We start from the raw sequence: 27,536 nt of genomic DNA on the forward strand, positions 1-27,536 counted from the left end.
GGTCAAGGATGCATCTCCAGTTTGTGACTTGTGAAATTGGGTGCACTTCAGTTCCTTTTTTTTCCACTTTTATTTTAGGTTCAAGGGTACATCTGGAGAAAAGGGAACTCTCATACACTGCTGGTGGGAATGTAAATTAGTTCAGCCATTGTGTAAAACAGTTTGGTGATTTCTCCAAGCATTTAAAACATAACTACCATTTGACCCAGCAGTGCCCTTTTTTAGGATGGAAAAGCCTAGGGGAAGAACAGGTTTTTCCTTTATAAGGGTCCAGATCAAAAGTTCTGTTTTGGAAATATTTGGTTTGAGTTTTTTCTTAGACATCAAGCGAGATGTCAAACAGGCAGTTGAATGTGGGAGTTCAGTCATTTACCAGCAAGGCTTGATGACTTGCCTCATCAATACTTTATAGTCTCACTTTGTGACTATTTAACCCTATCCTTGGGCAACTAAGACATGGGGACCCTCATTTCCTGACAAGTAGAGACTCAATGAATTACCCAAGGGCACACAACTAAAGTGGAAGAGCAGGGCTTGAACCAGGTCTTCTGGCAACCTACACATAGTCCTGTAGGGCACTGCTCACCCCTCCTCTGCTCTCCTGCTTATTGTAATCAAGGGGAGCTGCAGGGTTTTAAGATACCATTCTGGAGGCAGTGGGTGTGCCACATCCTCAAAATGTCACCCATGACTTAGGCAATTGTTTATCTGTGCTGTTCATATAGTATCCACCAGCCACATGTAGCTACTTAAATTTAATTTTTAATCAATTAAAATTAAACTAAGTTAAAATTCACTTTCTTAGTTTTACTAGTCACAGTTCAAGTGCTCAATAGTTACATGAGTACCATATTGGATAGCACAGATAAAGAACATTTTCATGATCTCAGAAATTTCTATTAAACAGTGCTGGAGTCTAGATTAATCTAATGTTCCCTTCAGTTATATTAATTTGTGAAGAAAGTGTAGTCTTATCCTAAAAGCTGTGATCTAAGAGGAAAGTTTAGGAAAAAAAGAAAGTTACCTGCTTTAAAATTAGCATATTTTGTAATAAGCTGATTTTAGATCCAGCATTAATGAGCACTTTTCCCCAGCTCACACCCTTGAATATTTGTGTGTTTCTCATGTTATCTATTAAGGTGTAGGTTCCTCTGAGGAGAGAAACTAGGTTTTTTTCACCTTTGCATTCCCCTCTCAAAATATATAAATATACAACGCCCATGCCCATATATACACACCCTCAATACATATTGCTTTGCACAGAACAAACGTAATATTTACTTATTAAATGACCCAGCATATCACAGCATTTTACAACACTACTGTGGACAGTTGGCCACAGGAAGAACCTATCAATCAGAGCAGATAAACTCCAGGAGGTCTGTAACTAAAACCCGATTGCGCAGCGTATTTATTTCTCATTTCTCCCTTCCTAGCAAAACGAATATTGGGACCTCAATCTTCCACCACCCCGGGTGAAAACGAGGTTGCTCACTACCCTAGAAAGCATAAAGGTCGAGCCTAGAGGAGAGTCAGTGGGAAGTTCAGGCCCTGCTCTGCCCATTACTTCGTGAGCAGGCCAGCAAGGTCTTCCTCATGGGGTGTGATGGAGATATGCAGAAAGCCCTTCACACACATGCACACAGGCAGACCTGGGCCCCTCACAGTTCCCTTCACAAACGCAGGAGAAAATTTGGAGCAAAACAGATGGTTTCTGAATTCCTCCTTGCCACTTGCTGTTTGTGTGACTTTGGGCAAATTACATTAGCCCGTCAAAGTAGCAGGATAAGGAGATGTGTGGATATAGGCCTTGATCACAGAGTTGATGCTACACCCATTCAGCAGTTTATTCCCCTCTTCACCGAATTTCAGGGGGAATGTGAGAGCAAACCTAGAACAGAAATGTGCTTTCCTTTAAGTTTTCTTTTTAAAAATATTTCAAATGTTTTTTAAGAGGCAGAATCTCACTCTATCACTCAGACTGGAGTGTTGTGTTCATAGCTCACTATACCCTCTAACTCCTGGGCCTAAGGGATTGCCCTGCCTCAGCCTCCTGAGTAGCTGGGACTACAGGCTCAGACCACCACACCTAGCTAATTTTTTTTTTTTTTTGTAGAGATGGGGTCTCACTATGTTGCCCTGGTCTTGAACTTTTGGCTTCAAGCGGTCCTCCTGCATTTGCCTCCCAAAGTGCTGGGATTGCAGGCATCAGCTACTGCACCCAGCCAAAAATTGCAGTTTTTTAAAAAATGTGTAATAGTACTTACACATGGTAAAAATTTCCTAAGTATGTACAATGAAGTTTTTCTCCTGTCTATCCAGCCACCCAGTTCTCCCTAGAGGCAACCAATGTTTCCCGAGGTGTATGTGTCCTCCCATAGTCATTCTGTGCATGCACAAGCAAATATGCCTATCAACATATTCATATGCATGTACTTCCTAATATGTGCACATTTTCCTCTGACACAAATAGCTGTGTGACTGTTTTGAACCTTTTCTCCCTGTCCTGTTTTGGAGATTTTTTTAGATCTACACCAAGGGCCCTTAATCTATTTACAGGTACAGAATATTCCACTGTAGAGTTGTACCATAATTTTCTTATCCTATCCCCCACTGATTAATAATTTAGGTTATTTCCAGGCTTTTGCTATTATAACCCATGCCATAATGCACATTGTTGTACATCTGTCACTTTGCACACGGGTAAGTATATTTGTAGAATACATTTCTAAAAAAAGAAATCCCTAGATTAGATGGTATGTAGTGAAGATATATGCGTAGTTTTGATAGACCTGACCAAATGGCGCTTAAAGAGTTTGTATTTTTGCTATCCCCCCAGCAGTGCATGGGAGTGGATATGAGTTTACAAGCCAATGTGAAGCCCTGGTCAGAGACTGAGCCCCAAGTCTCATGTTTGCCAGAGTTGCTTAGCTTACATTGTGTGCATGAGGGGATGGGGGATATGTGTGTGTATGAGAGAGAGAGAGAGAGACTTCATTTGGAGAAAGCTGTGGCTAACTGTGAGAACCATGATATGGGGAATCATCACTGTTCCTTCTCATAATCCTCCAGTTTGAAAGAATGACCCAGAAAATGAAAGTGCTCCACACCCTGCAGGAAGATCCTTAGACATGCAGTGTGGAGGCAGTAGTTCAGCTGATAGCTAGAAGAGATGGCAAGAGCAAGAGCAGAGGCCAAGGTATAAGGAGATGAGATTTAGTTTCATAGCCCCTGTGTTAGGTCATTTGCATTGCTATAAAGGAATACCTGAATCTGGGTAGTTTATAAAGAAACGAGGTCTATTTTGGCCACAGTTATATAAACCTGTACAGGAAGCATGGCACCAGAATCTGCTCCTGGTGAGGACTTAGGAAGCTTCCAATTGTGGTAGAAGGTGAAGAGAGAGCAAGCGTGTCAGATGGCAAGAGTGGGAGCAAGGGCAAGGTGGGGCGGGGGGAAGTGGGGAGCCACACTCTTTTAAACGACCAGCTCTTACATAAACTACCAGAGTGAGGACTCACTCATTACCATGGGAGTAACACCAAGACATTCATGAGAGATCCGCCCCCACGAACCAAACACCTCCCACCAGACCCCACCTCTAACACTGGGGATTCCATTTCAAAATTAGATTTAGAGGGGACAAACATCCAAACTATATCAGCCACCAGCATTAGCTAGTGTTCTTCAGATGGTCAGCTCATTTGATCCAACTTTAAGTGTTTATCATGTGCTAAGCCCTTTACCTGTGCTGGAAATACAGAGATGAGCATGGCCGGTTTCTGCCCTCAAGAAGCTCACCCAAGGAAGTGGGCCATGTGGGTGGACAGCTTTCATGGAATGTAATAGAAACTATAGCAATGATGACAGCTAACTCTGAGAACATCTTCAATGCCAGCCAGTGGGCTCAGCACTGCATGTCATCTCACTTAATTGTACAATAGCCCTGTGAAGGTGATTACAGTGTTATCCCCATTTCACAGATGAGGAAACCAAGACCCAGAAAAGTTGAGGGATAGCCCTAAAACCACATCATAGGTGGCACTACTGGAGTATATGCTGAGGTCTGTCTGACTGCAGAGTATTGAGATAAATCAGAGTGTTGAGCATACTCAGAGCTAAAAGTCGCTCCTCCTCCTCCATCAGTGGTTCTTTGCTTCCTTCTCTCTTTATAGCATCACATTAGTTGTTCTCACACTGCTAATAAAGACACACCCAAGACTGGGTAATTTATAAAGGAAAGGAGGTTTAATGGACTCACAGTTCCAAATGGCTGAGGAGGCCTCGCAATCATGGTGGAAGATGAAGGAGGAGCAAAGGCACATCTTACATGGTGGCAGGCAGGAGAGATCATGTGCAGGGGAACTGCACTTTATAACACCATCAGATCTCATGAGACTTACTCACTATCACGAGAACAGCACTGGAAAAACTCACCCCCATGATTCAATTACCTCCCACCAGGTCCCTCCCATGACACATGGGGATTATGGGAACTATGATTCAAGAAGAGTGTGGGGACACAGCTAAACCATATCAAGCACCACACTGCATTTCAGAGTGAGGGCATGGAAGTCAAGCCAGGGCCTCTGGGGAAGATATGGCCTGAGCTGAGATTTGGAAACAAATGAATAAAAACCTGGAAACAAGAGCAATCTGGACAGAGGGACTCTCAGCTGACCTCCAGGAGACCCAGCCTCCAGGCCTCAGGAAGTAGCTGGCAGACAGAGGCAAGCGAGCAAACAGAGTCACCACAGAGGTAGCCTTTGGAGCCAGACTGCCTGAGTTCAAATGCTGGTTCAGCCCTTTTTTAGCTCAGTGACGTTGGGTGCATCACTTAACCTCTCTGATTCTTCACCTGTAAAATGTGGCTAATAAGTACTACTTCCCTTATGGGTTGAAATAGGGATTGAATAAGTTCATGTATTGAGACTGTTTAGAATAGTGTCTGGCACATGCCCTGTGTGTGTATTCCTCTACAGCACCTCCAGGCTCCAGGTACAGCCTAGATGTAAGGAAAAGAAAAACAAAAATTTGAAGCTTGTCTGTGGTGCTTATTATAGAGAACATTTACATGTGCTCAGAAAATGTAATGTGATGCTATAAAAAGGGAAGGAAGCAGAAAACCATTTAATGGAGGAGGGACATGGGCTTTTGGCCTTGAATTTTCTTGTCAAGCATAGTTGCGCTTCTCAGCTTTCAGTTATCATCTAGAATTGTGAGGCAAAATGTGCTTTTTATTTATTGTCTATTTCTTTATGACATCTTTACTTGGTGTTAAAATATAATGGCCTGTCTCAAATCAGGTGAAAAAGCAGAGGAAGATAAAATACAAAGAAACACATTCAATGAGACTCTTGGTTTTCTCCTCTTCCTCTTTGATGCTATAAAATGTTTTCAGAGATAAATGTCAGATAAATGCTGCAGCATCCTCATTTACCCACACAGCGTTTATCGCTCATCCACCAACTCAAATTACCTTTCTCCAAGAGCAGTATTCAGTAAGAGAATCCAAGAGAAGTAAAAGTGAGAGAAAAATACTTCAGTAAATCAGTTCTCGTGATTTACTTTTTGTCTCCATATTCCCTGGCCTTTCTTTCCTTTATCTGTTATCCCAAAGTCACATTTCCAGCCCTGTTTCCAAACCAAACGCCATGCTTGGACTACTCTTTCTCGAGGCCAATTTTTTCTCTTCCTCTCATTATTTGAACAACTCCTGAGAATTCATTTCCTTGAAGAAAAACATTTAGCAAATTCCACATCATAAATTACCATGACCCTCACATACCTGTGTACCAGCCACTCACCGGATCCCTGGGCTACAGAAGTGATGATTCAGCCCTTTGTCCTGAATGAGCTCATGGTCTTACATGGAAGGAAAGGCATGCAGAAGGAGGTTCATCTTGCCTTTCTCTGGCATACACTCACATTCATTTCCTTGATGCTCTTGCTTCCCCACTATACTGTAAGCTTCTCAAGGACAAGGATTTTATCTGTTTTGTTTACCACTGTATAATTTGTACCTTAAAAGAGTATCCTCAGTAAACATTTGATGAACAAATGAAAAAAAAATGACAATATGGAATGATCAGTAAATTGATGTGCTTGCAAAATAAGAAATAGCACAAAGGAAGGAGTAACTGAATGCTTCGGGGGACAGAAGTGCAGTTGGAGGGGTGGGGAGACTTGCTGGAGGAGGTGACTTCTGAGCTGAGTGTTGGGGAAAATGCCTACATTTATATGCCTTTGCATGATGTCCAGCTTATAGGAGGTGCCCAAGGAAAGTTTGCAGAGTTGATAAACTTTATAATTTATGAAGGAGTTACATATACAGTATCTCTAATATTCTACCATTTTTTGCATTCGTAAAAAGGGGAAACATGGCCATTTCATGCTAGATTATGTAAACCTGGAAGCTCTATCTGCTACCTAGAAAACCTCTTAGTAGGGTACAAGCACCTACTGGAAAGTCATGTGTGTGTGTGTGCACACACACACATACACACACATACCTGCACATGCACCCTTGACAAAGTAGAGACTGGCTAGGGCACTTGCTGGGAGGCAAATCAATCTTAAGTGTGTGCTTTAGAAGAAAGATCCTATTCACGAAAGAACATGGAAAAGGTAAGGACAGAGGTGATTTCCAGAGACTGGCCTCTCACCTCACCTGTGAGCCAGACCACAGCTCATTACCTAACTCCTATATCCACCACCCAAGCCAGTTTTATATCTTAAAATTTCTGAAAATCCATTGATTATGCCATGGGAGAGCCTGAGGTAGAAGGGAAGAGGAGAGAAAAACAAGATGAATTTTTAGTTGAATTTATATAATGAGCTTACTGAGAAAAAACAAGATACAAGACCTAGACTTGCTATTAGTTTATTTTTAGGTTTCTTAACTTTGTTTAGCTCCAGCTCCTTCCTGACATGAACGATGTTGATGCTGAAAACCAAAACTACTCATACCTATGAGCCTACTATCCTGGTGTGATCTCTGGCTCCCTCAGGCTGTTCCAGACACACCCTGTCTATGACTGACTGAAGACATCTGCATCTGAGCAACACCAAATTATAACAAAAATGAGATCCTTCACCTCCAATTAATTCTCAACTTGTATTTTTAATATATGTGTGCAGCTTCATCATACACAACAAAGAAACGTTCTTCAACAATGCCACAAGAAGTAGAATCGTGCATCACATTTTACAAAGAATAAAATATGAAGAAGGAAAAAACAAGATTGGTAAGTAGTATGTTAGTATAACAAACTACATTTGGCATTTGGGAATTACAGACTTCTTCCCTTGGTTTTATTAAGTTTGTATCAATTCTAGCAATGCTTGTCACTTATGAAACCCCTAACTAATCCTTTGATGAATAATTCACAAGTGTAAAATCTTCGTCGCATCCTTAAATATCTTCTTTAAATAGCATGTTGTCTCATTTGTCTGAGATCGTGGAGAAATTCTCTCATTTTAGAAAATGTTGTGTGCCAGGCACTGAACTAGATGTTGGGGAGATATGCATAGTTCTGATCTGGAGCTTGTGTTCAAGAAATTAAAAGCAGACAATAAACCAATAAGTAAATACAATAACATGAAGAAATTAAACTGGATGATGATACAGAGATAGGCTGGTAAAAGGTGGGAGTGAGTTCAAGCTGAGATTTGATGATGAGGGCAAGCTTCACTGAGAAGCTGAAATTTGAACTGAGACCTGAATGCTGGGGAACCAGTGTGGGAAGATCGAGGGGTAGGGTGTTCCATGCAGAGGGAGCTGTAAGCACGGAGATGAGCTGTCCCACATAAGCAACTTCTCCAGTCATCTCCTCCATTAAATAGCCTCTACCATATATATTTTAGGCATTTTTATGAGAATGTGTCCATATTATATTACACATTTCCTGCCTTATTAAACAGATTATTATATATCAGGAAGGGTTGGGTGGCTTTGTTCTTATCTCTTTTTCCAGCAAGTTTTTTATCAATAGTTTTAATAATGACCTATATCAGTCAGGGTCTAATCAGGAGACAAAAGCACAAGTAAATTGAACAGAGAAAGTTTTATATAAATAATTAACTGTGACAGGGGATTGGAGTAATGGAGGGTTGGCTAGTCAAGGGTAAGAATAACTCTAAAGAATACAGGAATAGCAGATGTTAGGAGCAGCTACCACCCCTGAGAAGACTCCTCGCTACAATGCTAAGCTGCAGATCCTGCTGGAAGAGGTACAGCCATGGCAGTGCAGTTTGCTGGGGGCTCTAGAAATCTGCCCTCTGGAGTACTGGGGGAAGCTGCCTGGAGTGGCTCCAAGGAAGTCATTCTTTGGGAGTTGCTACATCAGCAGCACTACTCTGTGAAGCCCCCCAAGGGGATACTGAAAATCTGCCTTTGAGGAGTACCGTGTGTTTCCAGCCACCACGCACTGCAGGAGCTGGGTACTGTAGAAGTATGTACTGCAGAAGCCTGCTGAGATATCATACTGGTATCAGGAAGAGAAACCCCTTCCTCCTCCAGTGTCCCTCCCAGTGTCTTCTGCTGGCAAAGCTTAACATTGAATCAGCTGACAAAGGAGAAATAGTTACAATAGTTACATTATTGCAAAGCAGGCAATGAAGGTGCATTTGGAGCTGAGGGGAAATAAGTTAATATCTGGTGCATAGCCCAGATGACCTGCTCATCAAGCTTTCGGGTAGGGTGAAGCTAGAAGGTTGCATTAAATGATAAGACTCAGTAGCTGGCACTCAGCCAAATCCAGCAAGCTGACATTTAATAATTTTGCATTGACCATTTCTAATGTGTATTTTCTTTTCCTTTCAATCTTTTAAAAAATATTTACTAATTCAGTGAAAATGTTATTTAAACATACATTTGGTTATTAATGAGATTTGAGATTTTTCAAATGCTTATTTTATTCATTTACATTTGTTCGAATAGAAAAGGAAGTACATAAAATTTTACATTAATATCACTGTAAAAAATTAAAAAAATAATTTTTAAGGTAAAGTCTTACAGTCAAATTCAGCAAAACAACTACCTTGGTACAGTGTGGGAGAAATGTTGCTCAACATCATAAGAGGAACAGATTTGAGAGTTGAGCTGAATGCAAGCTTGGTGTGAGTCACTAGCATAATGACTCTGCCAAAAAAAAACAAAAAAACCTACTTTGATCCCAAGCTGCATAAATTAAAATATAACATGGAGAAATAGATAGCTTTCTAGTCCAGATCTGATTACAACTGGAATATTATGTTTTGTGAGAGTCAATGTATGGGGGTATGGTGAAGTCAAACCTGATTTAGGTCTTTCTTAACTTTGATGCATTTTAGTTAAACACATTCCCATTTCTCTGCATTAGTCATCCTTCCTTGAAACACATTCCTTCAATAAAGTCCTCTGTGACCATTCCAGCTTGAATGAATTCTTCCCTCTTCTGAATTCCTATGGCAACTATTTTTGGAGTCTATTTGATAGTTAGTCATACACAACTCTTCTTTTGTTGTCTTGAAGTACATTCAATAACATTATGAAAATCTACCACATAAAGAGAACCACTCATAACATTTGCGTACTGAATAATTTAAATGTTACCTTAGTTACTTTTTTGTCTTAATTTCTTATTCATTCATATGGTTTTTAGAAACAAACTTAGGATGTGCTATGCATCCTTTTTATCGTACTTTTTCCAGTTAACATTGTACCATAAACATACTAGAAAGCAAGTGAGTGAAAGTGAAGTTATTATTGCAGTAGCTGTTCTGAATCACTTCATAAAATGCAAATAACTCCAAATGGCATCTTCACTAATAATGGTATTATCATTTGCAGTACAACTTATGACTCTTTTTTTTTTTTTTTTTTGAGACGGAGTCTCGCACTGTCACCCAGGCTGGAGTGCAATGGCAAGATCTCAGCTCACTGCAATCTCTGCCTCCCAGGTTCAAGTGATTCTCCTGCCTCAGCCTCCTGAGTAACTGGGATTACAGGTGCCCGCCACTGTGCCTGGCTAATTTTTTGTATTTTTAGTGGAGACGGGGTTTCACTATGTTGGCCAGGCTGATCTCAAACTCCTGATCTTGTGATCCGCCTACCTCGGCCTCTCAAAACGACTCTTTATAAGACACTAGTGTATTAAGAATCTGCAGCTGAATGCTGCTCATCTGGATAATAAGATCCTTAACTGTAAATAAACTGCCTTATTTATCTTTATATCATCACTGCCTAGCACAGTGCCTGGCATATAGTAGGAGTTCAATAAAGGCGTGCTGAACTGAAAAGCTTTTAAATTATTGTGCCTAATTTTGCGTCTCAAAATGTGGGATGCTTTTATAAGCAAAAGAAGGACAGAGACAGTGATTTTTAAATGTTCTGAAGAAGCACCGGAAGTGTAGTATTGTTGCTAGTCAGAAAGGGTCTTTATAAAAGTTTCTTTCATTTGATGAAATAAGGAGTTTTCTATTCAAAGACCTCCATGTGTTGAAAATTGGTAATAGGCCAGGCACGTTGGCTCACGCCTGGAATCTCAGAACTTTGGGAGGCTGAGGCAGGAGGATTGCTTGAGCCCAAGAGTCTGAAACCAGCCTGAGCATAATGGTGAAACCCCATCTCTACAAAAAATACAAAAAGTTACCCAGGCATGGTGGTGAGTACCTATAGTCCCAGCTATCAGGAGGCTGAGATGGGAGGATTACTTCTGGGAGGTCAAAGCGGCAGTGAGCTGAGATTGTACCACTGCTCTCCAGCCTGGGCAACAGAACAGGAGTCTGTCACAACAAAGAAAAAGAAAATAATAAAAGAAAATTGGTAATGATGAACTGGAATCATATCTAATTAGAAATAACCAATCAGATAGTAAATTATTAAGCCACAACCAAGCATTATGCTGAAAAACATGGAGCAAAACTACTAATGGCCTGTAGATTCAATATTTCATTATAATCTTTGGTTTTGTAAATAAATAATATGTTAGAAGAAATTTTAATTTCTTGATAGAACTGATGTTTATCCAGTATTATTTTCTGCCTGAAACTCTTTCTGAAAGTGGCATCTTGCACGAGCCAACATCGATTAGAAATAACATGAAAATACTGATTTGTAGACATGATTCATAAGGATATTTTAGTGGAATGTAAACTGCCACTATGTACATTTTTCAACTTCACTCTGAATTTATTTCAACTGTAAAAATCAAACCTGGTGAAACCCTCTTTCAAAATAGAGCCATTTAATAGCTCAACAAAGATTTATTTAACAATGTGGGTGCATACAATAAATCTTGAAATTGATTTGTATTTTTGAATTTAGTGCTTAGAGGAGAAATTAGTAAAGTGAAAAAGATTTCAAATATTGGCTACTTTCTCACTTTGCAGGACTTTGATAAATTATGATAAACTTATAAAAGTTATCATCTGAGGCCAGGGACGGTGGCTCATGCCTATAATCCCAGCACTTTGGGAGGCCAAGGCAGGTGGATCAGTTGAGGTCAGGAGTTCGAGATCAGCCTGACCAACGTGGTAAAACTCCATCTCTACTAAAAATACAAAAATTAGCTGAGCATGGTGGCACTCACCTGTAATCCCAGCTACTTGGGAAGCTGAGGCACGAGAATTGCTTGAACTCAGGAGGCAGAAGTTGCAGTGAGCCGAGATCGCACCACTGCATTCCAGCCTGGGCGACAGAGTGAGACTCTGTCTCAAAAAAAAAAAAAAAAGTTATCATGCGAGTCTCTTATTAGGTCCTTATGAATCCTATTTTTTCTAACATCTGGGATGTTTGAAAGTTATTGATGAGATACGTAGAATTCCCAATAGAGACTCCAGGGAATCAAAGCTTTCTACATAGTAATTCATTACAAAGGTATTTATTGAGGGCCTCTGGTGTGCTAGACAAACTATAAAGCCTTGTGATATTTGGATTTCAAATGTTTTTCTTAGATATTTAGTATTGATGTGAAGCATCTTAAAACATATTAATGTGTTACTATGATTAAAAGCATCTAAATATTGATTGATCCTCCATCAATGAAAAGTGAATCAGTGCATGTGCCATTTTCCAGTTAGGCTAAACCTCTAGATTCTGGTAAGGATCTAAAGCATAGGTAGCATTCCTCTCAAGCCACTTGAGAAATTATGATCATCTCCTTTGAGGTGTATTTTAGGAAGTAGCAGAAATCTTGATCTGAAAGGAGCTTTAAAGATCAACATGTTAAACTTCCACTTCTGGCCAAGATGGAGCAACAGGCACAAGATTTACTCTCCCATCTGAAACAATCACAAAAGAAAAAACAGACAAAATGTATGAAACAACTATTTTCAAGACACTGAATATTGGGCAACCCAAAACGAGGATCTCTGAGAGACAGAAAACAAATGAAATGAGCCCTGCTGGGCCCTATCTTACCACCTTGACATAGTTTCTAGACAGCACCATGAAAAGTGAGAATGTAGGCAGGACCTGAAAGACTCTCTAAGTTGAGAAGTTGTTGCTAGGAGTTGGGAAACAAAGGCAGCGAGAGTTCACAGAAAGAAGTACCAGAAGGCAGCGAGAGTTCACAGAAGGAAGTACCAGAAAGCAGAGAACTGCACAGGGCTAGAACCTTGAAGATCTGCAGAGGGTCTCCCTCAAGTATTCAGCAAGTGCTGATCAGTGCATACATGTCCGGAGAATACCCAAAGCCAGAGAAAGAACCATCCAAAAGAATTCCCAGTAAGACTGGAACACCTCATAATTCACAGAGCAGTAAGGAGAATACTCAGAAAAGTCTTTCCTCCTGCAAACATAAAGAAAATTTAGCAAATAAAGTTTAACAATGTATAACAAGGGTAATACATCATGACCAAGTAGAATTTATCCTGGACTACAAGGTTGGCTTAGTATATGAAAATCAATCAATATAATTCACCATAGTAGCAAACTAAAAAAGAAAAACCATATGATCATATTTATGAGCATGGGAAAAGCATTTCACAAAGTTCAACATCCATTACAGATAAAAATTCAGCAAACTACTAATAGAAATTATCTTCCTCAACCTCATAAATCTATGAAATGCTTATAGTTAAAATTATACTTAATGATAAAAGACTGAATATTTTCCTCCCAAGATAATGAATGGGACAGGTATGTCTGCACTTACCACTTGTATTCATTTTACTATCCAGTGCAATAAAATAAAAAGAATTAAAACTGTCCTAATTATCAGATGACATGATCACCTATAAAGAAACTCACAATGGAATCCAAAAAAAGGAACTAATAGGTGAATGTAGCTAGGTTGCAAAAAATGAGATTGATATAAAAACTCAATTGTATTTCTGTCAATCTGCAACAAACAGTGAGAAATTGAGATTTTAAAAACCAAATCACTTATAATTAGCCCCCAAATATGAAATATTAAATACTTAAGGATAAATCAAACAAAAGATACTTAAGAATTGTACACTGAAAACTACAAAACATTGCTGAGATAAATTTAAGAAGACCTAATAAATGGAGACATATACCATGTTTATGAGTCAGAAGACTCAATATTGTTAAGACGTCAGTCTTAACAAATTGATCTATAGATTCAGCACAATCTAGTCAAATTCCCAGAAGGTGTTTTGTGTGTGTATATGTGAAAATTGACAAATGAATTCAAAAATTCACAGGGAAATGAAAGGACCTAGAATAGCCAAAACAACTCTGAAAAAGAACAAAAAGTCAAGTCTTTGACTTGAGACAAAGGGTCAAAGTCAATTCAGTGGGTAAAGAATTGACTTTTCAACATATGATACTGAATTCAAACCCATATGCAAAAAAATGAATTTAGGAAAACTCATATACAAAAGTTAACTCAAATGGATTATAGTTCAAAGTGTAAAATTTAAAACCATAAAAATTCTAGGAGAAAATAGAAAATCTTTGTTACCTTGGGTTAACCAAGGGTTTCTTAAATATGACAGTAAAAGCATAATTCATAAAAGAAGAAAAAAATGGATAACCTAGACTTCAAAATTAAAACTTCCCGTTTTCAAGAGAACGAAAAGAAGGGTGGGGCCAAGATGGCTGACTAGAAACAGAAGTGATCAGAGGCTCCCATCAAAAAGAACCATCATTAGTGTGTGAATCCTTCATTGGCAACCAAGGTATCTTCTCATCAGAACTGACTAGGTGGCTAGACTTGATCCACAGAGAGGAAGGAAGAGCAGTGTGGTGCGGCAACCCATCTGAGAGCCACACGGGGCAGGGGAGCCCCCACTCCCCAGCCAATGGAGGCAGTGAGTGAGTGTAGTACCCAGCGGGGGAAACCGTGCTTTTTTCCATGGAACTGTGCAACCCACGGATTAGAAGATCCCACTCAGGAACCCACGCCACTGGGACCTAGAATGCCAACCGCAGAGCTGCACAGATTCTCAACAACCTCTCAGCTGGAATCTGCCTAACCCTGCGGAGCTCCTGGGGGGAGGGGTGACCAGTGCCACAGCTGCTACTGCCTGCTGCCTAAGCCATTTGAGCTCCTTGGGGGAGGGGCAGCAGCCAGCACCGGGACTCATAACTGCCTAATACACTAAGCTCTCTGTGGGGGAAAGGATGGCATCCATCTCTATAACTCCAGGCCATGCTTTTCCCCTGCTGGAGCCAGGGAGGCTGGATGGCTTGGTCCCCGACAGCTCAACATACTGGCTGTGGCAGACTGCAACAAGAGCGCCTCTTCAGGCACTGACATATCCTTCTTCACTTCCTATATGGTGGGTTCCCTACAGGAACTCCAGTAACTCCAGCCAGAGGCTCAGGGACAGAACCTGGATCTCCCTGGGCCTGAGCCCCTAGTGGGAGGAGTGGCTGCAGTCTCTGCAGACCAGCAGACTTAGCCCAGATTGCCCCCCAGCAAGGCACACTCCCTCCACCAAGGGACAGTCAAAATGCTTCATTAAATGGGTCCCGTTTCCCTTGTCACCCAAATAGGTAAGACCTTCCAACAGGGGTTGTCAGATACCCTATACAGGAGTGATCCTACTGGCATCAGGTTGGAGCCCCTCCAGGTTAGAGATCCCAGAAGAAGGAGCAGGCACCCATCTTTGCTTTCTCCAGCCTGCTTGAGTGACATCTCCAGGTGCGGGAGCAAACCAGATAAATAGGGCCTAAAGTGAACCCCCAGCAAACCACAGCAGCCCTACAGAGGAGGGACCTGACCAGTGAAAGAAAAACAAACAGAAAGCAACAACAACAGCATCAATAACAAAAGAAGTCCTCACAAAAACCCCACCCAATGGTCAGCAGCCTCAAAGATCGAAACTAGACAAACTCACAAAGATGAGAAAGAATCAATGAAAAAATGCTGAAAACCCAAAAGGACAGAGATTCTCTTCCTCTCCAAATAATTGCAATGACTCTCTGGCAAGGGCACAACTGGGTGAAGGATGAGATGGACAAATTGACATAAGTAGGCTTCAGAAGATGGGTAACAAAAAACTCCACTGAGCTCTAGGAGCATGTTCTAACCCAATGCAAAGAAGCTAAGAACCTTGAAAAAAGGTTACAGGAGCTGATAACTAGAGAGAGTTTAGAGAGGAACATAAATGACCTGATGGAGCCGAAAAACACAGCACAAGAACTTTGTGAAGCATACACAAGTATCAGTAGCTGAATTGACCAAGAGGAAGAAAGGATATCAGAGTTTGAAGACCACCTCACTGAAATAAGGCATGCAGACAAGATTAGAGAAAAAAGAATAAAAAGGAACAAACAAAACCTCCAAGAAATATGGGACTTCATAAAAAGACCAAACCTACAATTGATTGGACCTGAAGCAGACGTGAAGAATGGAAACAAACTGGAAAACAAACTTCAGGATATTATCCAGGAGAATTTCCCTAACCTAGGAAGACAGGCCAATATGCAAATTCAGAAAATACAGAGAACACTACTAAAGTACTCCACAAGAAGATCAACCCCAAGAAACATAATCATCAGATTGTCCAAGGCCAAAATTAAGGAAAAAATGTTAAGGGCAGCCAGAGAGGAAGGTCAGGTCACCTGCAAAGAAAAGCCCATCAGACTAACAATGCACCTCTCAGCAGAAACTCTACAAGTCAGAAGAGATTGAGGGCCAGTATTCAACATTCTTAAAGAAAATAATTTTCAACACAGAATTTTATATCCAGCCAAACTAAGCATCATAAGCGAAAGAGAAATAAAATCCTTTCCAGACAAGCAAATGCTGAGGGATTTTGTTACCCCCATGCTGGCCTTGCAAGAACACCTGAAAGAAGCACTAAATATGCAAAGGAAAAACTGGTACTAGCCACTGCAAAAATACACCAAAATATAAAGACCAATGACACTATGAAGAAACTGCATCAACTAGTATGCAAAATAACCAGATAGCATCATGATGGCAGGATCGAATTCACACATAACAATACTAACCTTACATGTAAATGGGCAAAATGCCCCAATTAAAAGACACAGATGGGAAATTGGATAAAGACTAAAGACCCATTGGTGTGCTGTATTCAGGAGACCCATCTCATGTGCAAAGACCCACATAGGCTCAAAATAAAGGATGAAGGAAAATTTACCAAGCAAATGGAAAGCAAAAAAAATGCAGGGTTTGCAAACCTCATCTCTGACAAAACAGACTTTAAACCAATGAAGATCAAAAAAGACAAAGAAGGTCATTAAATAATGATAAAGAGAACAATTCAACAAGAAGAACTAACTATTGGCTGGGCATGGTGGCTCAAACCTATAATCCCAGCACTTTGGGAGGATGAGGCGGGTGGATCACGAGGTCGGGAAATCAAGACCATCCTGGCCAACATGGTGAAACCCCATCTCTACTAAAAATACAAAAATTAGCTGGGTATGGTGGCACGTCCCTGTAATCCCAGCTACTCGGGAGGCTGAGGCAAGAGAATTGCTTGAGCCCGGGAGACAGAGATTGCAGTGAGCCTAGATCACACCACTGAACTCCAACCTGGTGAAAGAGCAAGTCTCCGTCTTAAAAAAAAAAAAAAAAAACTATTCTAAATTTATATGCAACCAATACAGAAGCACCCAAATTCATAAAACAAGTTCTTAGAGACCTACAAAGAGACTTAGACTCCCATACAATAATAGTGGGAGACTTTAACACCCCACCATCAATATTAGACAGATCAACAAGGCAGAAAATTAACAAGGATATTCAGGACTTGAACTCAGCTCTGGATCAAGTGGACCTAATAGACATCTACAGAACTCTTCACCCCAAATCAATAGAATATACATTCTCAGTGTTACATGGCACTTATTCTAAAATTGACCACATAATTGGAAGTAAAACACTCCTCAGCAAATGCAAAAAAACTGAAATCATAACAAACAGTCTCTCAGACTACAGTGCAATCACATTAGAACTCAGGATTAAGAAACTTATTAAAAACCACACAATTACATGGAAATTGAACAACTCGCTCCTGAATGACTCCTGGGTAAATAATGAAATTAAGGCAGAAATAAAGAAGTTCTTTGAAACCAATGAGAACAAAGAGACAACATACCAGAATCTCTGGGACACAGCTAAAGCAGTGTTAAGAGGGAAATGTATAGCACTAAATTGCCCACATCAGAAAGCTAGAAAGATCTCAAACTGATACACTAACATCACAATTAAAAGAGCTAGAGAGGCAAGAGCAGACTAATCCAAAAGCTAGCAGGAGACAAGCAATAACTAAGATCAGAGCAAAATTCAAGGAGATAGAGACACAAAAACCCTCCAAAACTAGGAACTGTTTTTTTGAAAAAAATAACACAACAAATACCACTAGCTAGACTAATAAAGAAGAAAAGAGAGAAGAATACCATAAAAAATTATAAAGGGGAGATCACCACTGACCTCACAGAAATACAAACTACTAACACCTCTACGCAAATAAACTAGAAAATCTAGAATAAATGGATAAATTCCTGGACGCAGATACTCTCCCAAGACTCAACCAGGAAGAAGTTGAATCCCTGAATAGACCAGTAACAAGTTCTGAAATTGAGGCAGTAATTAGTAGCCTACCCACCAAAAAAAGCCCAGGACCAGACAGGTTCACAGCCGAATTCTACCAGAGGTACAAAGAGAAGCTGGTACCATTCCTTCTGAAACTATTCCAAACAATAGAAAAAGAGGGACTCCTCCCTAACTCATTTTATGAGGCCAGATCATCCTGATACCAAAACCTAGCAGAGACACAACAAAAAATAGAAAATTTCAGGCCAATATTCCTGATGAATATCGATGCGAAAATCCTCAATAAAATACCGGCAAACCGAATACAGCAGCACATCAAAAAGCTTAGCCACCATGATCAAGTCAGCTTCACACCTGGGTTGCAAGGCTGGTTCAACATACATAAATCAATAAATGTAATCCCTCACATAAACAGAACCAAAGACAAAAAGCACGTGATTATCTCAATAGATGCAGAAAAGGCCTTCAATAAAATTCAACAGCCCTTCATGCTAAAAACTCTCAATAAACTAGGTGTTGATTGAACATATCTCAAAATAATAAAAACTATTTATGACAAACCCACAGCCAATATTATATTGAATGGGCAAAAGCTGGAAACATTCCCTTTGAAAACCAGTACAAGACAAGGATGCCCTCTCTCACCACTCTTACTCATCATAGTATTGGAAGTTCTGGCCAGGACAATCAGGCAAGAGAAAGAAATAAAGCGTATTCAAATAGGAAGAGTAGAAGTCAAACTCTCTCTGTTTGCAGATGACATGATTGTATATATAGAAAACTCCATGATCTCAGCCAAAAATTTCCTTAAGCTGACAAGCAACTTCAGCAAAGTCTCAGGATACAAAATCAATGTGAAAAAATCACAGGCATTCCTTTACATCAACAATAGACAAGCAGAGAGCCAAATCATGAATTAATTCCCACTCACAGTCACTACAAAGAGAATAAAATGCCTAGGAATACAGCTAACAAGGGATGTGAAAGACTTCTTCAAGGATAACTACAAACCACTGCTCAAGGAAATCAGAGAGGACACAAACAAATGGAAAAACATTCCATCCTCATGGACAGGAAAAATCAGTATTGTAAAAATGTTCATACTGCCCAAAGTAATTTATAGATTCAATGCTATTCCCATCAAACTACCATTGACATTCTTCACAGAATTAGAAAAAGCTACTTTAAATTTCATATGGAATCAAAGAAGACCCCATATAGCCAAGACAATTGTAACCAAAAAGAATAAGCTGGAGGCATCACATTACCTGACTTCAAACTATACTACAAGTCTACAGTAACCAAAACAGCATGATAATGGTACCAAAACAGACACATAGACCGATGGAACAGAAGAGAGACCTCAGAAATAACACCACACATCTACAACCATCCGATCTTCAGCAAACCTGACAAAAACAAGCAATGGGGAAAGGATCTCCTATTCAATAAATAGTGCTGGGAAAATGGGCTAGCCATATGCAGAAAATTGAAACTGGACCGCTTGCTTACGTCTTATACAAAAATTAACTCAAAGCAATGGCAACAAAAGCCAAAATTGACAAATGGGATCTAATTAAACTAAAGAGCTTCTGCACAGCAAAAGAAACTACCATCAGAGTGAACAGGCAACCCACAAAGTGGGAGAAAATTTTCGCAACCTACTCATCTGACAAAGGGCTAATATCCAGAATCTACAATGAACTCAAACAAATTTACAAGGAAAAAACAAACAACCCCATCAAAAAGTGGGCGAAGGACATGAACAGACACTTCTCAAAAGAAGACATTTATGCAGCCAAAAAACACATGAAAAAATGCTCACCATCACTGGCCATCAGAGAAATGCCAATCAAAACTGCAATGAGATATCATCTCACACCAGTTAGAATGGCAATCATTAAAAAGTCAGGAAACAACAGGTGCTGGAGAGGATGTGGAGAAATAGGAACACTTTTACACTGTTGGTGGGACTGTAAACTAGTTCGACCATTGTGGAAGTCAGTGTGGCGATTCCTCAGGGATCTAGAACTAGAAATACCATTAGACCCAGCCATCCCATTACTGGTATATACCCAAAGCACTATAAATCATGCTGCTATAAAGACACATGCACACGTATGTTTATTGCGGCACTATTCACAATAGCAAAGACTTGGAACCAACCCAAATGTCCAACAATGATAGACTGGATTAAGAAAATGTGGCACATATACACCATGGAATAGTATGCAGCCATAAAAAATGATGAGTTCATGTCCTTTGTAGGGACATGGATGAAACTGGAAATCATCATTCTCAGTCAACTATCGCAAGAACAAAAAACCAAACACCGCATATTCTCACTCATAGGTGGGAATTGAACAATGAGATCACATGGACACAGGAAGGGGAACATCACACTCTGGGGACTGTTGTGGGGTGGGGGGAGTGGGGAGGGATAGCATTGGGAGATACACCTAATGCTGGATGAAGAGCTAGTGGGTGCAGCACACCAGCATGTCACATGTATATATATGTAACTAACCTGCACATTGTGCACATGTACCCTAAAACTTAAAGTATAATAATAATAATAATAATAATAATAATAATTAACTCAAGATGGATTAAAGACTTAAATGTAAAACCCCAAACCGTAAAAACCCTAGAAGAAAACCTAGGCAATACCATTCAGGACATAGGCATGGGCAAAGTCTTCATGACAAAAACGCCAAAAGCAACTGCAAGAAAAGCCAGAATTGACAAATGAGTTCTAATTAAACTAAAGAGCTTCTGCACAGCAAAAGAAACTATCATCAGAGTGAACAGACAATCTACTGAGTGGGAGAGAATTTTTGCAATCTAGCCATCTGACAGAAATCGAATATCCAGGATTTACAAGCAACTTAAAGAAATTTACAAGAGAAAAAACAACCCCATGAAAAAGTGGGCAAAGGATATAAACAGAGACTTCTCAAAAGAAGACATACATGCAGCCAACAAACATATGAAGAAAGCTCAACATCACTGATTATTAGAGAAATGCAAATCAAAACCATAATGAGATACCATCTAATGCCAGTCAGAATGGCGATTATTTAAAAGTCAAGAAACAATAGAAGCTGGTGAGGCTGTGGAGAAATAGGAACACTTTTACACTGTTCTTGGGAGTGTAAATTACGTCATCCATTGTGGAAGACAGTGTGGGGATTCCTCAAGTATCTAGAACCAGAAATACCATTTGACCCAGCAATCCCGTTACTGGGTATATACCTAAAGGAATATAAAGCATTCTACTATAAAGACACATGCACACATATGTTTACTGCAGCACTGTTCACAATAGCAAAGTTGTGGAACCTATTCAAATGCCCATCAATGATAGAGTGGATAAAGAAAACGTGGTACATATCCACTATGGAATATTATGTATCCATAAAAAGGAATGAGATTATGTCCTATGCAGGGACATGTATGAAGCTGGATACCATCATCCTCAGCAAACTAAGACAGGAACAGAAAAACAAACACTGCATGCCCTCACTCATAAGCAGGAATTGAACAATGAGAACCTATGGACACAGGGATGGGAACAACACACAAGAGGCCTGTTGGGGAGTAGGGGGGTGAGGGGATGGAAGTTAGAGGACAGGTCAATAGGAGCAGCAAACCACCATGGCACACGTATACCTATGTAACAAACCTGCACATCTGCACATGTATCCCAAAGCTTAAATACATAAATAAATAAAAGAGAATGAAAAGAGAAGCCACACATTAGGAGAAAAAAGTTTTCAAAAAATATGGCTAGTAAAGGACATCTATATCTTGCCTCTAGAATACATAAAGAACACTCGAAACTCAGTGAATTCAAAAATCTTATTGAGCATAAGATATGAACAGACATTTCACAAGAGAAGATATACAGATGGCAAACAGCACACAAGATGATTTTAAATATTATTCATTAAAAAATGAGAATTAAACACGATGAGATATCACAACACACCCATGAGAGTGGCTAAAATTTAAAAGACTGACCATACCATGTGGAGGACCTTGAACTCTCATATGCTGCTGATGGAAATGTAAAATTGTACAACCACTTAAGAAAACAGTGTGGCAGTTTTTCAAAAAGTTAAATGTTCATCTACTATATGATCTAGTGGAATCACCTCTAGGTATTTGCTAAGAAAGTTAAAGCATATATTGATGCAAAGTTTTGTATATGGATGTTCATAACAGCTTAATTTGTAATAGCCCCCAAACTATAAAGGACCAAAATGTCTATCATCAGGAGAATAGATAAACAAATTATTACATGTGATGGAATACTACTCAGCAATAAAAAGAAATGAGCTACTGATATTTGCAACAACATGAATGAATCTCAAATTATATTGAGTGAAAGGAATTTGCAACAACATGAATGAATCTCAAATTATATTGAGTGAAAGGAATTTGCAACAACATGAATGAATCTCAAATTATGTTGAGTGATGAAAAAGAGTAAATGTTATATGATTCCATTTATATAAAACTCTGGAAATTTCAAACTAATTGATAGTGACAGAAAGCAGATCAGTGTTTGCCCTGGAGATAGCACAGGGAAGGGTGGCAGATTAGAACGTGGCATGATAAAACTTTGGAGGCAATGGATATGTTTAGATTCTTAGTTGTACTGATGGTCTTATGAGTATATACTTATGTCGAAACATCTAATTAAACAACTTATGCTGTCTATTGTATGATTGTTATACCTCAATAAAGCTGTTTTTAAAAAGATCTGCACATCCCTTCCCATTTTATGGATGAGGAAATTGAGTCCTGAGGACAAGAGAACTTTTCCAAAGTCATATCACTAGTCCAATGTAGAGGTATTAGGTTTGTCCATAATGAAGCTTCTGAATGAAAATAGAAGAGCTCCTGGTGTAATTCCAGGGAGCTGAAGGCCATTATCCTAGGTGAATTAATGCAGTAATAGAAAAACCAAACACCACATGTTCTCACTTATAAGTGGGAGTTAAACATTGAGTACACATGGACAAAGAGGGGAACAGGAGACACTGGGGCCTACTTGAGGGTGGAGGGTGAGAGGAGGATGAGGATTGGAAAACTACCTGTCAGTACTATGCTCATTACCTGGGTGACATAATAATTACACCAAATCCCCCAACACACAATTTACCCATGTCACAAACCTGCACGTGTACTCCCTGAACCTAAAATAAAAGTTAGAAGGAAAAAAATTTTAAAAGTTAAAATGGGCAGAGAAACTGAATAGACATTTTTCCATATAAAACACAGAAATGGCCAACAGGTATATGAAAAGGTGCTCAATATCACTAATCATCAGAGATATGCAAATCAAAACCACAGTGAAGTATCATCTCACACCCGTTAGAATGGCTCTTATCAAAATGGTAAGTGTTGGCAAGTGTGTGGAGGAAAGGAAACACTTGTGCAGTTAGTAGGAATGTAAATTGGTTCAGCTGTGATGAAAAACAATATAGAGGTTCTTTAAAAAATAAAAAATGAACTACCGTATGATACAGCAATCCTGCTTTTGGGTACATATCCCAAGGAATTGAAATCAGTATCTTGAAGAGATATCTGCACGTCCATGTTCATTGCAGCATTATTTACAATAGCCAAGATATGAAAACAAGCCAAGTGTCCCCTGATGGAAGAATGGATAAAGGAATTGTGGTACATATATACAATGGAATATTGTTCAACCATAAAAAAGAAGAAAATCCTGCCATTTGCAACATGGATGAACTTGGAAGGCATCATGCTAGGTGAAATAAACCAGACACAGAAAGACAAATACTGCATGATCTCACTTATATGTAGAATCTTAAAAAGCCAAACTCTTAGGAACAGAGTAGAATAGTGGTTGCCAGGCCCTGGGGATGGGGAACATGGGGAGGTGTTGATCAAAGGGTATAAAGTTTCATTTATAAAATGAATGAGTTCTGGGGATCTAATGTACAGCATGGGTGGAGATAGATGTGTTAATGTGATTGTGGTAATCATTACATAATGTATATGCATATCAAGTCATCACATTATACACTTCGAATATATTCAATCTTATTTGACGGTCAAATCCTTTAATTTTTTTAGTGAATTTCCCAGCCCTTGATCCCAATTTCACAGCAGCAGAGCTTTTTTTCTAACTCTTGGTGCCCCTAAGAGGGTTGATAGCCTAGATTGTTTCCTCCAAAAAGCACCACACTTACATTTGTTTTGAACATTGTGAGTATTCGAACTCTGTATTAATTCAAATGGACTTATGTGCTGTTTTAGGTCTGAATCGTTTGCTTACCAATGGCTCCTATGAAGCTGCGTTTCCCCTGCATGAGGTATTGTGCTGTCTTTAATCCTTATCTTTCTTTCAATTGTTACTAAAATCAGCTTCTAGAGATAGTCAATAATTGAATTTGTTGACATTTACTCAGAATGAATTTAATTTGTTCAATGGGTAATTAGGGAGGGTCTACTTCAATTTTTATATCTCTTCCTCAGCATAGATTTATTTCTATATATCTTTTTATGTAATTGCGAGAATACTTAAATCAATAGTCATGCAGCATGAATTCATAGGAATGGCTTAGAGACTTCAAGTCATAAAATTAAAAAGGCATTGACAATTTGCATGAGGCACCAAATCCACAAGAAGAATGATCTTGAAATATATAGTCTTTGCAACAAATAAATGTATAGCTATTCCTTAAAAGAGTGGGAGGAAGCCATCTTGAAAAGTCTCTGGTAACCAACGGGTGACAAATAAAAATTAATGTTGTACTCATCATTGTTCACCTAAGATGTATAAATACTGTGACTCTATTTCCTACATACTCTCCATCATATAAATTACTTTCGCAAGTGTAACTGATTACCCCAGCTCTACTTTCCACAGAATTATTTAATCCAGAATTCCCCTACACCTGGGTTTTTAGGAACATAATCCCTCATGATTATTGAGAGATTATTGTCATTTTCATGGTGTTGCACCCCTACTGTAGTCACTATGGCACAGAGAATACAAAGATAAATGTCATAGCCTCTGTCCTCTGGGACCTCACAAAGTAGCCAATATGCAGCAACTGTTAGCTGATGTTCAGTACAGCCTTCTGTTGGAAACAATGGTAATAATTTGTCAATAGACTTTGGAAGATGGTTCCAACTCTCCGTAAATGGCAAGTCTTTCCAAAACATACTTTTTTTTGGCTTACAGTGGTACTTCTCTTAAATTTAAACACCAAGAGGGTACAAAAGATGAGGTAGAATTTTCAGAACCTTATTTATTAAGAAAACCAGAAGCTGCCATCTGAAACTCTGTTTAGACTGCCAGGAAACGTGTTTGGAATGCTCCATTTACTATGACAGAAGCAAACATTTTGACACAAAGGTTTGCTAGAGCCATACGCAGGTGTTTCTGAACTCTAAAGACATACTGTTCCCCAAAACATCATGTGGCTTCATCATGTCATTGTTAGTTGGCATTGCCCAGAAAAGGGTTTTGTGAGAACTGCATCCTCCCTGCTCTCAGCCCCAGCTCATGGTATGGGCAGTGTCTGAGACGGTAAGTGGCAGAAGCGTCTGTGCAGGGGAGTGGGTGGGTGGGCATGGGGGTGTCTGAGGAGATGCAGCTACAAAGCCCCACAGAGTGACTCATGCCTTTCACAATGACTTTCCTATCTCAGTAAAGCCCTGTATTCTATGAGAAGTTCCAAATTGGTAATAGCAGCAGCAATCATTGCATCATTGCTTTTCTGACTTTTTACTCTCAGTTTAACTTGATTATATTATTTAACCTCAGAGGCAAAAAGGCAGAAGGTCAGATACTGCTGCTCTTGTTTCACGTTAAAGATTTAGATAGAGGTTTAGAGAAAGGTGAAACCTCCTTAAGTCACACAATGAGTTGGTGGTTGATCTGAGACTCACCTGAGTTTCTTTCTCCTAGCCCTGTGTTCTTTCCATTAAGAAAAGACTTCTTATCAGGTGTGGTGGCTCAGGCCTGTAACCCCAGCACTTTGGGAGGCCAAGGTGGAAGTATTGCTTGAGTTCAGGAGTTTGAGACCAGCCTGGGCAACATATTGAGACATTGTCTCTAGCAAAAATAAATAAATAAATAAATAAGAAACGGCTTCTCTGCTTAATATGAATAATTAGCTTGCCTCCAGAAAGTACCGTTTCTCTTTGTGAAACTATCATTGCCACAAACTAACCTCAGAAAAACATGCACCTCTCTGGCCCTTTGTCTCCTCACTTCTTCAATGAGGAGGTTGAATTAAATTTGAATTACAAGAATTCTGAAGTGACTTCCAGCTTTTACATTCTAGAATTTTCTTGTCAATAACATTGTGACAAGGTTACAACTATGGCTGTTTACCAACTATCCTATCTTGAAAGAAGTGGGAAGAGAGGCCAGGCACAGTGGCTCACACCTGTAATCCCAGCACTTTGGGAGGCCGAGGGGGACAGATCGCTTGAGTCTAGGAATTCGAGGCTAGCCTGGGCAATATGGCAAAACCCCATCTCTACAAAAAATACAAAAGTTAGCCATGCATGGTGGCACATGCCTATGGTCCCAGCTACTTGGGAGGCTGAGGTGGGTGGATCGCTTGAGCCTGGGAGTCGGAGGTTGCAGTGAGCTGAGATTGCGCCACTGCACTCCAGCCTGGGCAACAGAGTGAAACCCAGTCTCAAAAAATAAATAAATAAATAAATAAAAAGAAGTAGGGAAGAGAACTAATAAGTCTTGGGCATGGCCCCTGGGCCAGACACTTTATTCATTCAAACCCCGTAAGAAACCAAATGGGACAAATATTAGTTCCACTATGGATTAGGAAACCAAAGCTCAGAGCATTTAGGGAACTTGTCCAGGATCTTCTAGCTGAAAAGCAGCAGAATTGAATTTGAACTCAGTTCAAACCTTCCTGATTATAGCAAGCACATGCATTTTACTAGATATCAGCAGTAGCAAGACAATGTCCAGAATAACTCATCAAACTGCCTGCCCTTTAATAGAGAGGATTCATTTCTTTCTCATACCACTCCTATCACAACACCTGCTGTAAGACACTTACGTTACCATCAGCATTTCCTTGTGACTTTTGTGAGTACTACCTCACTGGCAGTGGTGTTTTTATCCCAGGGAAGTTACAGAAGTAAAAACTCCATTCGAACCCATGGAGCAGAAAACCACCGACATCTACTCTATGAGTGCTGGGCCTCCTGGGGCGTGTGGTATAAATACCAACCTTTGGATCTTGTAAGGTGAGTTTTTAATCAGCTGCAAATATAAAGCTTGCACAGAATGATTAGGGCAGACTGTCAGCTGGGACAAGCTCTCAATGAAGCAAAAAGAGCCTGAAGTGTACAGCTCTCACTCATATCTGGCTTCTTTACAAGGGGGAAACTCATCTGAGGACATCAGCTGTTCTTGGTAAACCTACCATTCCTCTGATGAGGATGGAATTTCCCCCAAAAAGAGTCTTAGAGAGGGGCCCAGGAATGGGCATGTGAGATCAGCCAGGCCTGTCACAAGACTTCGTA

At 39.7% G+C, this 27,536-nt stretch overlaps 1 protein-coding gene across 6 annotated transcripts in view; it reads left to right on the forward strand.

Moving 5' to 3' along the window:
* Positions 1–27,536, forward strand: part of ANO4 (anoctamin 4) — a 417,441-nt gene that overhangs the window by 295,685 nt on the left and 94,220 nt on the right. For all 6 annotated transcript variants that reach the window (XM_055358773.1, XM_055358771.1, XM_055358774.1 and 3 more), the window contains 3 exons: positions 7,141–7,247; positions 24,282–24,337; positions 27,136–27,257. In XM_055358773.1, coding sequence (XP_055214748.1) covers positions 7,141–7,247; positions 24,282–24,337; positions 27,136–27,257 — 285 coding nt within the window. The remainder of the gene's footprint in view (positions 1–7,140; positions 7,248–24,281; positions 24,338–27,135; positions 27,258–27,536) is intronic.

This window comes from Gorilla gorilla, chromosome 10 (genome assembly GCF_029281585.2).
Source record: "Gorilla gorilla gorilla isolate KB3781 chromosome 10, NHGRI_mGorGor1-v2.1_pri, whole genome shotgun sequence".
NCBI lineage: Eukaryota > Metazoa > Chordata > Mammalia > Primates > Hominidae > Gorilla > Gorilla gorilla.